General features: G+C 37.7%; 1 protein-coding gene across 6 annotated transcripts in view; it reads left to right on the forward strand.

Annotated features, from left to right (window-relative positions):
- Positions 1 to 18,011, forward strand: part of CNBD1 (cyclic nucleotide binding domain containing 1) — a 504,234-nt gene that overhangs the window by 25,998 nt on the left and 460,225 nt on the right. For 5 of the 6 annotated variants that reach the window (XM_070075280.1, XM_070075282.1, XM_070075283.1 and 2 more), the window contains exon 2: positions 5,266 to 5,338. The exons of the other annotated variant lie outside the window; for it this stretch is intronic. In XM_070075280.1, the coding sequence (XP_069931381.1) occupies positions 5,266 to 5,338 (73 nt within the window). The remainder of the gene's footprint in view (positions 1 to 5,265; positions 5,339 to 18,011) is intronic. 6 annotated transcript variants of the gene reach the window in all.

Here is an 18,011-nt window from a genome sequence, read left to right on the forward strand (position 1 = left end):
ACTTGTGGTAACTCATAGAGCACAAAAAATAAAATGTATGTGAGCAAAATTGACATTTTGAGATTTGATTTTTTTTTAAACTTTTATTTAATGAATATAAATTTCCAAAGTACGACTTATGGATTACAATGGCTTCCCCCACATACCGTCCTTCCCACCCACAACCCTCCCCTTTCCCACTCCCTCTCCCCTTCCATTCACATCAAGATTCATTTTCGATTATCTTAATATACAGAAGATCAGCTTAGTATACATCAAGTATGGATTTCAACAGTTTGCTCCCACACAGAAACATAAAGTGAAAAATAATAGATGATTTTTTTTTAAATGATGATGAAATCAGAGCAGACCTATTGTCATGTTTAATCCCAGTGAGAGTCAAGTTGGGAATTGATAATTTCTTTTTTTTTTTTTTTTACAGAGGATCAGTTTAGAATGCATTAAGTAAGGATTTCAACAGTTTGCACCCACATAGAAACACAAAGTGAAATATATTGTTTGAGTACTCGTTATAGCATTAAATCTCAATACACAGCACATTAAGGATAGAGATCCTACATGAGGAGTAAGTGCACAGTGACTCCTGTTGTTGACTTTACCAATTGACACTCCTGTCTATGGCATCAGTAATCTCCCTATGCTCCAGTCATGAGTTTCCAAGGCTATGGAAGCCCTCTGAGTTCTCCGACTCTTATCTTGTTTAGACAAGGTCATAGTCAAAGTGGAAGTTCTCCCCTCCCTTCAGAGAAAGGTACCTCCTTCTTTGATGACCTGTTCTTTCCACTGGGATCTCACTCGCAGAGATCTTTTGCCAGAGTGTCTTGGCTTTCCATGCCTGAAATACTCTCATGAGCTTTTCAGCCAGCTCCGAATGCCTTTAGGGCTGATTCTGAGGCCAGAGTGCTATTTAGGACATCTGCCATTCTATGAGTCTGCTGAGTATCTCACTTCCCATGTTGGATCACTCTCCCCTTTATTTACTCCATTGGTTAGCGTTAGCAGGTACTAGACTTGTCTATGTGCTCCCTTTGACTCCCAGTCCCTCCACCATGACCAACTGTGAACTGAAACTGATCACCTGGAACAGTGAGATGGCATTGGTACATGCCACCTCGATGGGATTGTCTAATCCTCTTTTTCCCTCTCTTCTCAGCTAATGAAAACCATTTATTTTAGCACCTCAAGCCACTGAAACAAGAAACAAGAACAATATGAATACTTCCTGGACAACCGTCCCTAGCATTTTGTCAACATTTATTTGTAGCAGGTTTTCACCTTTTCGTGGTTTACTTAGTTGCGGTTTTTCAGGTGCCTTATGTTTATTCAATATTATTTAAAGGAGAATTAACTTTGAGATTTTAGACAACAATGAAATATCCGCTGAAGAGAAATGAGAGAGCATGTTATTGGTCTCTCATTGCATAATTTAGACTTATTTAAAAACATTGCTTCTGCTAACAATTACATTACTTATTTAATTAAAGATACAGGAATAACCAGTCATCCTTATGATCCCTGTTGGATCCTTTTCTTTTCTTCTGTCCAGCTTCATGTCAGTGCTTCAGACCTATGTTGGCATTTACCTTTCTATTATAGTATAAGGACAGCTGTTCTCACAACAAAAATTTGTTGCTAATGCTGCTAAACCGTGCTCTGAAAACTGTGTTAAGGTAGATACCATTAATCGTTGGTTAATCATTAGAGTTTACACTGAAAGTTCTTTGGAGAGGCCTTGCAGCTCCCCATGCTCTGACACGTCCACCGGGTCACTGTGGCATTTTCTCTATGGCGGTGCCATCTATTCACCTTGCCTCCTAGGCCCGCAGGTAAGCCCGGCCTCTTAGGAAATAGTGGCTGTGCATTTACAATATTTCTAAGGTTTCATTTTTTTTCATTGCTTATTCTTGCTTTTTCAAGAGAGATTTATCCACTTCTTAATGGAAGGCTTTTGGTAAAAATGATTTAGGTATATTTAATACTCATGGAAGCTATACCATCACAGGTGTACTTAATTCACCATTCTGCACAAAAATGAAAGTATATCTATATTGAACAAGTAGTAACACATAAAAAGTATCATCAATGTACCACTCAGGTAAAACGTTGGAATTTTATTTTCTCCATTTCAATAATATACAGTGGAAGGGAAACAACTGAATGCAGAGAGAAAAGTACTGCATGTTCTCCTTATATGTAGGAGAGCTGAAATTAAAAAAAAAAGAAATGTTTGTGAGTATCAGTTTTCCTGCAAATGTGGTATTTTGTCAAACTTCATCTTAAATCTTTATCAATTTAAGAATTATAAGCTACTATAATTTTAATGAGCTGTGACTCAAAATTTACTGTTTATGAGTGAAACAGATATATATATATATATCATTTGATTATTTTTATTAGTCCTTGCTTATATTCCCACTGAACTGTGGTCATTTTACTTTTTATAGGTTGAACTCTTTATTTGCTGGGACATTAAGCCTTAAACTATAATGTCAATTAACATATATTTCAAAAATTAAAATAAAAATAGCAAGAAAATCATACAGTAGGCCTTATATTGGTGAACATAACTGGCTTTTTAATTGCAAAGTGTTTTGTAGTTGAGGATTAACTGTGTAACTATTCTTTCAAAGCAGTTTCTAATCTTCTTTCACACTTACTTGGGTCAAAACCCTTGATTTTAATCGCATTTTAGGGTTAAGCCCCCTATGCTTTTATGGAAGCTGGCTAAGACATATTCATGAGGGGAAAACAAGACTGGAAAACAAATGTAAACTCGGTACTCTTTGAAACTCTTTCTGCTTTCTGCCTGCATTAAATTTAATCACTAGAACAACTCAAGCTCTGGTCTTTACAAAGTTATAATTTCATGTTAAAACCTTTTGCTATTTTCTTTTTAATGAATCTGCCTTCAAAGACAAGGTCCCTGGTGTTGCTGAACACCTTTCACATAAAATCCTCGTGACAAATACCTCTCAGAACTGAGGATCAGTGAAGAAGGAAATTTTTGATGAATTAAAGTATGCTACTAGCCTGCAAGTGCTATCTGGTCTATTCTGTTTTTGAGTTATTTAGCTGTTCCAAGCCCAGCAGGAAGCTTTGGCCTCAATTGCTGGAGTTTTTCTCGGGCAACTTGAGTTTAGATAAAAAGCAAAGTAGTATTTTAATTTTTCTATTCTTTAGTAGCAGTTCCTAGTCTTTTGATCTGGTTTGTGATTCTTTTGTAAGATACTTTAACTGAAAGATGAAAGACATATTTTTTAAAGCTTTTTTATTTTTGATCAATATGTTATAATTGTTCATATCTAAAGAGTTCAGGATAATATTTCAACACAAGTATACAATATACACTGGTCAAATCAGGGTAATTAGTTTTCCCATCTCATCATTTATTTATGTTTGGAAACTTCAAGCTCCTCTCTTATTGTTCTTCATAAAATATGCAAAATGTTATTGTGAACTAAAGTCACCCTATTATGCCATGGAGCACCAGGTCACATTTCTTCTGTCTGAGTGTGTTTGGGTGCAAATCTACAAACCTCCCTTTATCAATCCTCAGCTTCCTACTCTGCAATAACCATTGTTCCACACTCACATAAAGGTTTTTCTACTTCCCCATTGGAGAGAGAACATGCTGTATCTCTTTCTATGTCGGACTTAGTTTAATGTCCTGACTTATTTGTTAATGTCCTGCAGTTTCACCCATTTTATTGCAAATGATAGGATTCTGTTCTTACAGGCTGAGTATTATTCCATTGTTTATAAACACCGCATTTTCTCTATCTATTTCCACATGGATGGGTTCCTAGGTTTCTTAAGGTCAGAATTCCTCCAATCATCACCTTTTTCCAAATCTCGATGACCACATCTCCCTTTCTTGTCCATATCACCCACCAAAGCTACTATTAACCCTATTCCTGAACTACATTGGCAAAATGAGTGAAATGAGTATTTTATGGAAGGCCCTTCCCACCCCATCTATTTAGAAAAGTACAGAATTAAGCTTACGATTTTATATGAGTTTTTGAATGTTAGTCTACTAAAATATTTTAATATATCCAAGCTATAAGTTGGTTAATTTAAGATATGTTATTCCATATGATGCTACCACACATAGAAAATGCTTTGTTTTTCAATGTTCAACTGAATAATATGGATAAAAATATCTAAGTCATGTGATCAGTAGTTTCAAGTTTATTAAATGGTACAGTTTATGTGGATAGCAATCAATTTTCTGCTTAAATTTCTATTTCAACTTCATGTTTAGAAAGTAGTTTTCATTATTGCTGATTTTTAGGACACGCAAGCTTTTTAAAAAGGCCAATTTTATTACTGAGGAATCAGAAACTAAAATAGATACATTTGAATCTGTCAAATTCCAGTGCTTCATAACTAGAATAAGGACAACACAGAGATTTTTAAAAATTTGAGAAGTATATTAAGCTACTGATTTTCTCAATAACTTTTCACTAAGCAATGGAATAATATGAATAAGTTAGTATTTATTATTGCTTTCTGCCTCACGACATTTCTAATAGCACTAGTTTTTTCGGGAGTAACCTGAGGGCCTGTAATGTGAGTGTTCATCGCTGCAAAGATGCTTGTATGCAACTCTGTCTTTTCTACCACATTGAAAGGATATTCATTCATTCTGGTACTGAAGGAGGATCACAATTAGTTTGCCTCTGCCTATGAGTACAGTCTTTTTGGCTTTTTAGGGATATTTTGTGATTTGTTTACTTTTGGGAAAGAGAAGGAATTGCAAACTGGATCCAGACCTTGGAAGGTGCTCTGTAGAGGGGTTAGACAAAGAAGGGGCCCTACATAGATTTAAATTAGAGAAAGATTAAATGAGGGGGTAGAGGAGAAAGAAAGAGAAAGGAGAGAGAGAATCAAATATCAGCCAAACTCTTCTTTCAGTTGGCATGTCTGGTGTTCCGGAGCCAAGTTAACATTCTAAAGGGATTGGATGGGAATTCCGAGTCTTACTTTCAGAGTGACATCACATGACACATGGAACTTACGCAGTTACTGGAGTTAAAAAATTGCCTGACCAAATTTGGCATCAGTAAAAACCACTGAATTTTTTCCTCATTTGAACTCCCTATTTGATTCTGTGTGTGTATCAAACAAAGACTGTTAATACCTTGCTTCTGTCGTCACTGAATTCTTTCACTATGATGAATGTTTGCAATTAAATTCTATTTACACACTTGGTTAACAAGATTACAGAAAATCACCCACATTTTTAATTAAATTTTTTTGCAGGCTTGAAAATGTCTAAGCACATTAATTATGGTCAGTTGAATGCATTATGCCACATTAGAGGACTACAACACAGGTAGGATATTTATGTGTTGTTTTTTGTTGTTCAAATGAATGTGAATCCATTTGTTTTATGGATAAAGTATAGTAATAAACCACCACTGAATCTCATAGCTACCTGATTTACCATGCAGATAAAAACATTTGAAAACCTGGAGGTAATTTCTCCAGACAGAAGGGACAGAATACATATATGTCATATTTTAAGGAAATAATTTCGTATGGAACAATCATAACTCATCCCTAGCTAGGCCTTTTCTAGTACTTAAAAAGCAATCCTAAAGGGAAAGAGCCTTAACTGGTTGAAAACACAAATATTGAGTGAAATAAACACCTGAGCATTACATAGCAAATGCCTATTTGAAATATGCTGAAGCAGAGAACTAGGATATGTGCTCAAAGCTCAGGATTCCTAAGATGGATATTATACTATCAGATGCAATATTTTATCAGAATTTTCTCTCTATTTTTATTTTATTTAATGAATGCATTTTTACACAGATACAACTTTAGGAATATAGTGGTTCTTTCCACCACGCCCCCCACCCTGTTCCCATCCCACCTCCCATTCCCTCTCCCACCTCCTATTCCCTCTCCCACCTCCTATTCATTATGGATCATTTTTAGTATGACTTTATGTCGCAAGCGCCTACTGTCACGTAGCTCGACAGCAGCAAGTGGGACACACGTTGTCAGTCATGGGGAAGAAAGGAACAGAACACATGGACGCAAAATTGCCTTTCCTATAAAAGATTTTTATTACTTACACACCAGGGACACACCAGGAGTTTATTACATCACTCCACTGCTTAGTTATTAGGGTCAATATACTCATCTATATCAATATGCTTATCAGTTTTTCCATTCAACACTCTTAATATAACTACTTAACATCACTACTTGGCCTGATCACCTGACTTAGCATAACTACTTAACACAGTTATCCAAATCAGTAATATCACTATCAACAATATCAATAATATCACTTAACATAGCTTGTAGCTGACTTAACACAATTGCTGAATTACTTAGCTTAACATAACTACTTATCTTAATATATACCTAATCTTAAAAATATCACTTATTGGCCAGAAAATCAATATTCTTATATCACAAGTCACAACAAACACTATTAATCTCTATCACAATGAACAATATAAACACAGCATAATATTTAATACACAACATTGGTTTGCTACGTATCTAGGCTCGTATCACTGTCACGAATGTGTTATTCCTGTGGGGAGTGTCCAGTGTCCAGGGTTCAACGTCCCAGCAGGGACGGAACTTGCAACACTTACAGGCAGGAAGTTGTGGGAAGGCTATCACTCTGGGCAGTAGGCTCAAAGTTCCCAAGCAGATGGCAAGGCGAGAAGTTGGAGAGGTCCCCTGCTGAGAGGCCTGGTCCGGCTCTGTGGTCAACTCTGGCAGCAGGCTGATAAGGACTCCAGGCAAGGCAGTGAGGCGGCATCTTGGCTGGTCAGGCACGGCGGCAGGGCGGCAATGCAGCAGCTCCGCTGGCCTCTTGATGCCATCGTCGCCTTGTGCCATGTAGCAAATGCTAGTGAGCTGGCTCTTCAGCTCCAAGTGCGAGGAGATCCAGAGGTTCACATGCACTGGGCTCTTTGTCCATTGTCGGCTTGTGCTGCTATCTGCTCCATGCAGAGTAACGGGCTGCCTCTTCAGCTCCAGATGTGTGGCGATCCAGAGGTTCACACACACCGGGCCATGATCCCCGAGAGGATAGAGAGCGGTGCAAGGGTCCCTCATTTTATCCTCATTTTCGGCAGTCTTCCAGCTTGCCGTCCTTCTACTTGTCCAACCAATATTGTTTCCTCCTTGCTTGCAGTTGAACAGTCCAGTCAATACTGTTCCCACCTTACTTATGTTTGAACAGACCAGTCAGCGTGGGTAGGAGGGTATTGCCCATAGCGCACTGTTACCTGACTGACCAGAGATGTCTGCGTGGTATGATTAGGCGCGTCTCCCTAACAGCCATTAGGTATTGCATCAGCTCTTGACTTATACTCCACTTTACTTTTGTTTTGTGGCTAGTGGTAACTTTTTAACTCAATGTTTCACTGTGGCGTTTCCATAGCTCATCTCCTTTCCAGGTAAGTGGTGATCCATGACTGTTTTTGAGACTCCTGTGGGATTCCCCACACTTTATATACAGAGGACCAACTCTATGCTAATCATAGATTTCAACAATTTGCCCCCACGCCCATACACAACATATAGAGTACAGTTCGGGGAGAGAACTTGCAATCGATTTTCATATTACAATTCAATAGGGACAGAGGTCCTACCTGGGGAGCAAGTGCACAGTGACTACTGTTGTTCCTTTAACAATTAACACTTTTTTTTATGATGTCAGTGATCATCTGAGACTCTTGTCATGGGCTGCCAAGGCTATGGAGGCTTTTGTGACTGTAGACTCTGTTGGTATTTGGACACAGCCTTAAGCAAAGTGGATTTTCTCCCTTCAGAGAAGAGTGTCTCCTTCTTTGATGACACTTCCTTTCCTCTGAGGTCTCACAGAGATCCTCCGCTTACGATATTTTTTCCCCTCAGAGTCTTGTCTTTCCATGCCTGAAATGCTCTCGCAGGCCTATCAACCCGACCAGGAATCCTTATGGGTTGATTCTGAGGTCAGAGTGTTATTTACTGTGAAAGTCATTCTAGGAGTCTGGTGTGTGGACTGCTTCCCATGTTGGTCCTTCCTGCCTTTTTTAATTTTATTATTTTTACTGGGTACTTGATGTTATTTATGTCATCCCTTTTAAACTTAGACTGGTCTGTCTGTTGCCTTTAACATTTAATAGGATCATTGTAACAATGAAGATGATGTTTATACCACTGATTCTTAAAGATGCAATTTTAAAATATATTCTTGCCAACTTTTTCCCACCAGTTGGATTTTTGCAATGTTAAAATTGATTGTTTTCTTTCACATCCATCAGTGTCTTCCTACTCCCCCATCTTTCTTCACTCAACAAGAGGATCTTGTCTCATCTTTATGGGACTATTGAGAAAGTGCCTTATATTGACTGATTTTTTCCCCCTGTACTTTAAGGCCTTGCTAAGCCACATCTTCTCAACCACTTCAAATTATTCCTATATTTTTGATCTCAGAGAAAGGGAAGAGAGCCTGCTTCCTTGATATTCCTTGCATTTCTACCAAGATGGATTTTCTTTTCTGTGCATTGCTCTTGCCTTCCCACTCCGAGTGCCTTGCAGTGTAGGGTGAAGAATTGAATTTTTCATGCAGGAGTCGGTTGCCTAATTAAATCCTGGTTCAATCAGTTGTCTGTTGCGTGACCTTAGACTGGTTACTTAATTTCTCCTTGCCTCAGTTTTATCATTTCTAAAATGGAGTTAATAGTATTACCCATTCCAAAGGACTATTAGGATGATGAAATTAGCTAATATATCTAAACAGTATCGGCACATGGGTTTCTAGAAGTGTTACTTATCTTTGCTGTTATTATCCAGAAGAGCTCATTCAAAGGTCTTTAAACACCTGCGTTTTAAACCTATCTTATTACATGATGGCCTGTTTTTTAACACGTAGAGAACTGATCAAGGCTTCTGGAATGAATACCTATTTTCCTTTCATTTTCTTTTTACTTTCTGGTCCAGACACACTTATTTTTCAGCATTTTTGGATTTTTTCCCCTTATGAAATTTTAATAAGAGAACTCACACCATCTAGAACCGGGTCAGTGGAAGTATCTCTTCTAAATAAATTCTGTCAGCCCTCCTGAATTGAGTAATCTCTCCGTGGCAGTATTGTCTAATCTGTTAATCATCTGGCCCAGGCCCAGCGTGGTTGTCCTTTCTGACTCTCTCTACTATGTCTCCTTGTGCACTCTCTTACTGCATTGGCACTCGATTACTTGCATTTGTTCTCTTGAGGCACCAGTACACACTTGGGAAGACAGGTCTTAGATATTTGTATATGGGTTGCGTGTCAATCTTTCAGAAAAAGAATGTAAGCTTACAAATACAAAATCTGATCTGAAAATGAATACTTATGTAGAATGAAAGAATCAATTACAACAAATTAATGAAGGCTTGGTAATTCAGGTTGTTCCCCTACCACCCTCTGAGATTTCTTTAGGTAATTTATCAGAAATATATTCACTGACCTTATTCTTCAGAATTATAGTTTTCAAGTGATTTCAACAAGTTGGGAAGACAATTCAAAAATGTATTTCTCCATATTTATTGTTCTTTGTCTATAATATGTTCAAAATGACCAATAAAATATACTTTCCCCTATAATAAAAAAAAAAAAAAAACAGAAAGGCTGAAAAACAATTTAAGGTTTGAAATTACTCACGAAGATGATTGGTTCTGATTCTAAAAAAAAAAAAGTTTCTCCTATCAGAAGATTACTTGAGGCATTACTATTACCTCCCAGTGTCTGAATAGGCAAGAACTAGAGTGAGGTTTTAAAAAAAGTTTCTTCTGTCAGAAAAATTGTCATAATATGCCTTCCATGTATGCAATGGCAGGAAGCTGAAATCAGGAATTGGAGCTGGTATTAAACCAGGCACTCCAATATGGGACTCAAGCATCTTTACCAGTGCTTTTTTTAAAAAAATATTTATTTATTTATTTGAAAGAGTTACACAGAGAGTAGGAGGCAGAGAAAGAGAGAGAGGTCTTCCATCCACTCTGCAGATGTCTGCAGTGGCCTGAACTGTGCTGATCTGAAGCCAGGAACCAGGAGCTTCTTCTAGGTCTCCCATGCTGGGGCAAGGGCCCAAGGACTTGGGCCATCTTCCAGTTCATAGCAGAGAGCTGGAACAGAAGTGGAGCAACCAGGACTCCAACCAGCGCTCATATGGGATGTCAACACTGCCAGCTTTACCCAATATGCCACAGTGCTGGCCCCTACCAGTGCTGTTTTTTAAAAAAATTTATATAAAATAACCAGATTTCATGTATTTTATAGGTATAATTCTAAGGAGATAACCATATTTCCCTCTCTCCCTCCTTCTTTCCTTCCTTTAATTTTTCAAAAACATAATTTCAGTCCACTCTACAATCATAGTCTTAATGCATCACTAATTGTAATATTTAACAAGTAAAAAGTATAAAAACCACAGTTCCATAGGAATACAAACAAGGTTAAAAACAGGAATTAAATCACAAGAAGTCTATTTTATTCCTATACATTTTTGTATTATATATTAAACACTACATGTTAGAGAAAAACACATGAAGGAGTTTGGGAGGATTCTTTCCCTTGAGGTTGTTCTGAATAGTTTGAGAATTTGCATTAAATCTGGTAGAATTCAGCAGTGATCCATCTGATCCTGGGAGAGTCTTTATTACTGATTCAATTTCCATCTTGGTTATCGGTCTGTTTAGGTTTTCTATGTCTTCATGACTCAATTTTGGTGTATATATATATATATATATATATATACATACACACACACACACATATATATATATATATTGCATGATCTCACGTGTGGAATCTAAAAAGCTTATTATTAAAATATACTGCAATAGATAACAAAACTGCAGTTACCAGAGGTGGGTGGGGAAGGGAAGAGTGGATGCAGGTCAGAGCACATACAATGGCAGATCTGCAGGACATACAAACTAAAGATATAATACACAAGACTATAGGCAATATTTTTGGAATTTATGCTAAATGAGTAGATTTTTTTGCTGTTCCTCCCCCAAAAAGCAAACAGAGGTTGCTTCACTCTAGTAACCTTCTAACTATATTATCTATAGTATCATGTGATACTTCCTAAAGATGCTCAATATATAATAAAATATTTTAAAATAATAAGCATATTACAATCATCATTTTAGGAGTTCTACTTAAATTCTATTTTTTTAAGATTTTCTTCACATCATTCTTGATAGTCTTTGTTTTCTCTCATCATTGTTATCCCATCCTTCATTTCTCTAAATATATTTATGAGTATTCTACAGTCTATCAGTCTATTTCTAATGCATTGGGATTTATAGACTTTGGGAATGTAAATCTGATGTGTGTGGTTTCTGCTGGATGCGCGATTTACAATCTATGCCTTTGCAGGTGATCTTTCCATGCAAGACTTGCTTATTCTAACATGTTGTAACACACGGCCTAAATGGTGGATAATTTCCTTGAGAGAGAATTTCTGTCTGTTTCTTCCTAGAGCCAAGATGCACTGGGGTTACTATCTTTCCTTCCAGTCTTTCTCGAAGCATCTGGACTCCCCACCTTTTTTGGGGTCAAGACTCAACATTCCTTCCAGAATTGCTCCTTTGTATCAGTGGCCACTTGCAGAATGGCCTCCCTCTCCTCTTTGCCCATCACTCACTTCTCAAGTATCCACTGACTGATCCCTCTTTTATGAAATGTAGTGGTCCTTGGAGACCTTGATAGCCTCTTGTGAGATCAACAATGAACTTAAAAATTGTTCAATGGGATATGTGCACAACAGAGTTTTTCAAAGAACAAAGACAGCTATTCCATAGGGTCTTTGAGGATTTTTCTTTTTCTTTCTTTCTCCTGTGTTTGGCATGTGTGTGCTTCTAAGGCATGACATTTGACACTACAGGATAATATGTGACAGATATTTCTTCCTTCATAGTACTGTTCCTATGATGAAAAGTTTCCCTCAGACTCAGTCTCTAGGTCTTTTATACAGAAATCTCATCATGGCTAGACTATTCTAGTGTTAGTAATATTTAACACGATAGAACATCATTCATATGCATTGTTATAGAAAGATTTGATTTTGACTCAACTTGTCCTTATCTTTTTTCCATTGAAAGTGAAGTTTATATTCCCACAAATTAAAAATTTATTTGATTATGAAGTGTTATATATTCTTTAGTTTGATTTATATTAAAAGCATTTTTACTTGCCTAAAATAAACAGTGAGCCAAGAAGTTTACATTTATTATTTCAAGCTACTAGAATGATCCTAAATGTAGGCCATGGTTTTCTAGAGATAAATAAATAAGAGATTTAAATACTTTGTATAGGGTTAAATCACAACCTCAATTTTGTATGTCGGTATTGGTTCTCAAAGTAGAGAAAGGTTCAGCTATTTCAGGAGAAGTAATATTTCAACAGAAAGTTTAGTTTCAGTCTTAAAATCACAAGTTTGCAGTTCACTTTATCAAAGCAGATCTCCTAATTTTTCACTAGAAATTTTATAAATACTAGTTTGGGATATATTTTTATAGTGTATTGCAATAGAGTATGGAATTCCTTTGTAAAAATGTAATTTGACAGCATGAAGTTTTGGCTGAGTTTTTTTCACATATTAGAAATATGACCAAGGGGCTGGCGCCATGGCTCACTTGGTTAATCCTCTGCCTATGGTGCTGGCATCCCATATGGGCGCTGGGTTCTAGTCTGGGTTGCTCCTCTTCCAGTCCAGCTTTCTGCTGTGGCCCAGGAGGGCAGTGGAGGATGGCCCAATTATTTGGGCCCCTGCACCCACGTGGGAGACCAGGAAGAAGCACCTGGCTCCTGGCTTCAGATCAGCATAGCTCCGGCTGTTGCGGCCATTTGGGGGATGAATCAACGGAAGGAAGACCTTTCTCTCTCTCTCTCTCTCTCACTGTCTAACTCTACCTGTCAAATAGAATAAAAAAAAAGAGTATTACCAAATGAATTCATAACTATAGACTTATATTTCTAAAAAATTTAGAAGTAGATATGGAGGATACTATAGAGAGCTACTTTGCTGGTGGTATTATGTGAGAAAATTGCAGATTGAATTATCTTTTCATTTAGATGTAAAGGTCTAATTTTAAAACATTGACATTGTTATAAAGCATTTTTCAACTCACTGTGAAAGGATGAAAACCATTTTTAATGTACAGTATGCACACCCCACAAGGGTCTTCAAAAAGTTCATGTAGACTGACTATTATGAGAAGATTATGCATGAATTATAAATATTGTTTTTGTACCAAAAGAAACTTACCTTTCAATTCTGTGTTTCCATGAACTGGATATATTCACCTTAATTCATATCAAATTATACCTGCCTCCTTTATTGTACAACAATAACATTCATATTTATTTCAATTTTTGTCCAATTAATGTATAGATGCTACAATATTTGTAAGACAGGAAGAAGCAATCCATAAGAGATTAAATAAATTTAATTTTTATGGCTCACTTACTTTAAAATAATTTACTTAAATCATTTAAAATCATTTACTTAAAATAAAAATGTAAATTGCCTCAGGGCAAGCATATAAATATAATTAATCAATAAGCATTTTATTAAAAGCTTATTATGTTCTAAAATCTGTGAGTTTAAATTACAAAGAAGCAGAAGAAATATTGTGTTAATTAAAAAAATTTCCAGTTATTACCGATAAACCCTAAATCTCAGTGGCTTTATTTAATAGAAGTTTATGTTTTTCTTATCTCATGCCATAAGAGGGATACTTTTGATTGGCAGGCTGTTCTTCTTAGTGTCTCAGGCCTTCACCAAACTTTTTTTTTTAAGATTTATTTTTTATTTGAAATACAGAGTTACAGACAGTGGAAGAGCCAGAGAGAAAGGTCTTCCATCTGCTGGTTCATTCCCCAAGATGGCCGCAACGGCCGGAGCTGCACCTATCTGAAGCCAGGAACCAGGAGCTTCTTCCAGGTCTTCCCATATGGGGGCAGGGGCTAATGTAGTCCCTGAAAGGCAATGGTTCAAATAACTGGGGTCCTGCCACCCATGTGAGAGACTTAGATTGTGTCCCTGGGATCCAGCTTTGGTCTTAACTCAGCCTTGGCCATGTCAGGCATTTGGGAGGTAAACCAGCAGATGAGGTAAACCACCATTCTTGCCCTGCCTCCTCTCACTTTTTTGCTCTCACTTATTAACTGTCTTGTTCTGTCTTTCTGTCTCTCTCCTAAAATTAATAAATTAAATTTTTTTCTTGTTAAACATTCAGTGATTCTTCGTGTCTATCTCAGAGATTTCTCTATGCTCTGCCAAATCTATCTTCTTCCAGGGCACAAAGCTAGACTATATTTCCCCAAATCTGTAACACTTAAGTATCTCCAAATATAGTCATATTGAGAGTTATGGCTTCATTATATGAGTTTTTGGGAGCACAATTCAGTTCATAACAGTTATTAATATTTTTAAAGCTTTATTTATTTGAAAGCCAGAGATACAGAGCAAGAGAAGCAGAGGTACAGAGAGAGAGATATTTTCCATCCATTGGTTCACTTCTCAAGTGGCCACCACAGCCAGACCAGCAGCCAGAAGCTTCATCCAGGTTTTCCATGTGGGTTCAGGGACCCAAGGACTTGGGTCCTCTTCCACTGCTTTCCCAGATGCATTAGCAGGGAGCTGGATTGGAAGCAGAGTAGCTGGGACTTGAACCAGCACCCTTGTGGGATGCTGGAACTGCAGGCTGGAGCTTTACCTGCTATATCACAGAGCCAGCCCCAGTTGTTAATATTTAAAAACCTAAAACAAAGTCTGTAGGATCTGACTATTTTAGACTTCCCATGAATAAGGAAGAAAAGTGGGCTTTAGAGTAGGATTGTGGCTCCCTGTTTGGAGGCATGCTCTCTTGAGTTCACCAAAGTTTTTATACCTGCTTGACCACTATAAACATTTAATTTTGTGATTCCTGAATGCAAAGCATATTGCAAGGGCTCTAGAATTCTACTATATAAAGCCATAGAGTTTGGATAACTCTCCCCTTGGTCTGCTTAACAAAATTGGAGTTTTTTTTTTTTTTTGAATGAATTTTTTTGCAAGTGAACCTTAATAAAGCAAAGAATTCAATGTCTATATGTGGTGCTTACTCATAGCCTGGGAAATCATGTAAAGTAACTTCTGAACAATATTCAAGTATCAATTTATCATTGGGTTCATCATCTGTTCTCTAATCCTACTATAATTCTAAATATTTATTTGTCTAATTCTAGTTTACATTTTCCCCTATACCACTTCTCTTATGTTTAGATGCTTTCATTTACAGATTTCAAATGGCTTTAGACAATGTTGCATTCCCACAGAATAAGAGACTCAGAATATGAGTAGATTGTCAACTTTTCATGACATGGGATATACATCATTAACATCATAAGACACTCATGCTTTCATTCTGAAAATCATGGCATCTCTAGCTGTGGCATTTGACCCTTCCAATTCCGTTTTCACATATTTTATTTCTTGGACACACTACTGTTGGAGATTTAAATCTTGAACACTGGGTCCATGTACAATAGCCACTGCATCTTGGAAATTCTCAATGATTAAGAGAAGGAGGCAAATCAATCAAGGATAAAATTCTGTTTTTGGTATAAGCTTTTTTTTGCCACTCTGAAGATAATCTATTCAAATTGCAGTTTGTAACAAAGTCCCAAGTCTTATAGCATGGACTGTGAGTAGACAAAAATACTGTATTTTTGTCCTTTTTTTGGTTTTATTTTCTTCTTGTATAAAATGAGGATGATAGGAATATCTCATTAGCATCATTGTATAAGGATTGATTGACCCTAAATATGTAAGTTGACTAGAATAGTGCCTAGCACATGGCAAGAACTAACATGTTTTGTTAATGGTGGTGAGTGGGGGAAGGTTTATTCCAGAAGTTAGGAATATTTGTCTTTTAGGTCAATTTAGTTTCCATTTGTACCCTGTAGTAGAGTTAGAAAACTGTGGCAGTGAAAGAACAAAATGGAGAGAAGTGACTCAATGGGTGGGGCAGGTATGTTGGAGAATAAACCAGAGAGGGGTCCTCAGTCACAGAGTCCAAAGACACCTCTCTTACAGGTAGAGAGGGTTTTATAGGGTTGGGTCTGAAGTATGCTAGTTTTGCATCTGCTGCAAATTTTGCAATTACAATTGGTGGGCACAGGGCTGAATATCATGCATGGGGCAGGAAGGGTTGGGTGTTAGACAGGAAGTGGAGCAAACATAGCAGTTGGGTTAGGTGGGGCTGAGTTTTTGTCAAGCAGGAAGTGGGGCAAATGTATGGGGACATCTCACTCCCCTCTTGCTTGGTCCTGGGGTGCGGCTGTGAATACACCTATGGCTTAATATATTCTTGGCTTAATATATTCTGTGCTTTTGCCCTCACCCATTCTCCTGGACCCTGTTTAGTATGTAAAAAGAGTCAACCTGCTGAAGTGGGGGGGGGTAATGATTTTTAAGGGGCTCTGTAGGGATTTTAGCAAAAGCATAGTGTTAACATACTCCCTTGTCACAGCCTGGGCTATGGTGGTGATGTGATTAGTCAAGATTCATTGAAAACAGATTGATAAGATTGGTTAAGACAAGATAGGAATAGGTGTATCATACAAATGGTGACTAGAGTGCCACATAGGGCAAGGAGCCATTTGAGACATGGGGTTAGTGAGGGTATTCTTGAGTGAAAAAAGCCATTTGATCTGCCATCTCTGTTAGTCAGTTGGCACTCTGGTGTTCCAGACCTGACTTTTTAGTGACGAAACAGCATTATTCCTTTAGAAAAACACGAAGTCCCCTGTTTTCTGCAGTTAGAATATCAAGGTCTCTTCTATTTTGGAGAACAATTGCAGCTAGGGAGTTAATTGGATCTTGAGTAGCATTGTGAGGCTATCTCTTTGAGTGGAAAGCAGAATGGTTAGAGCTAAACTGATACATGTTAGTCCAGAGGCTGATATAACCCCCAGGGCAGCAAGGCAGGGTATTGCTTGGATTGCCCTCTTCAGTTTGAGTTTGGTGGCTAAAGGCGTGGGGAAGATTTGGTCTTTGTGTTTGACCAATAAGCAGGGGATAATTATTGCCAAAGTTTGAGTTCCCATCCATCTGTTTGGGAAAGAGGATTAATATCAGTTCCTGAAAAGTAATAGCGGGAAATCATCTGAAATACATGCTGCCATGTCTTCCCTAAAGAAGCAGTACTAGGAAGAGGCATCTCAATTAGCGTCTCCCTCTTGTTCAAAGGTTGAGAATGACAATGCTAGGTGCATGGCCAGGAGACATGAGAGTATGGGGTAAGCAGATACTGAAGGATTCTCTGAAAATTGCCTATTCTCAGAAGTGTCAAGAAACAGACAGGTGTTTGAGATAGGTAATAACCTGCACTTAGCCTTAATATGTCTTCTTCCATATATGTTGAATAAGGGGAGGTGTTGTAGTTCCCCTCCTCTGACAACAGTCTGAGGTGATGTAGGTACTGCAGGCAGATTCATGTAGCCTAGCCTGGAGGGAGTACATAGATGACAGAGTTTTGGAAGGGATTTGATTCACCCGTTGTTGTGGAGTCAGAATTGTCAATGGTGTGCCTGAGGCGGGTGTTGAGATTGCATTGTATCTGGAGGACCCTCTTCCTACATGAGTAATGCAGAGAGTGGGTGGAGAGGTAAGTGACTGGACCTTTCCTACCTTCCCTAATATGTGTTTAATCATGAGAGATAACTTGGTGAACTGGTTTTATAATCCTTAAAGGCCCTTTGTGAAAGTGTTTTGACAGGTCACAGATCCATTCAGAGAACTGTATTATATGTGGATGATTTTGATGTTGGCAGAGATCATGGTGCGCACAGGAAAGTCATGGAAAATAGAGGAAATAGGAATCATGCAGATCCAGCAAGATTCTGTTTGGGTGTAGCTTAATTGCTGTAAAAGAGAGTATGCTAGGGAAGACTCTTATTGATGTAAAGAGGAAGGGATGTGGCTAGGGTTAGGGAGGAGAAAAAATAG

Source organism: Oryctolagus cuniculus, chromosome 6, assembly GCF_964237555.1.
Source record: "Oryctolagus cuniculus chromosome 6, mOryCun1.1, whole genome shotgun sequence".
Taxonomy (NCBI): Eukaryota; Metazoa; Chordata; class Mammalia; order Lagomorpha; family Leporidae; genus Oryctolagus; species Oryctolagus cuniculus.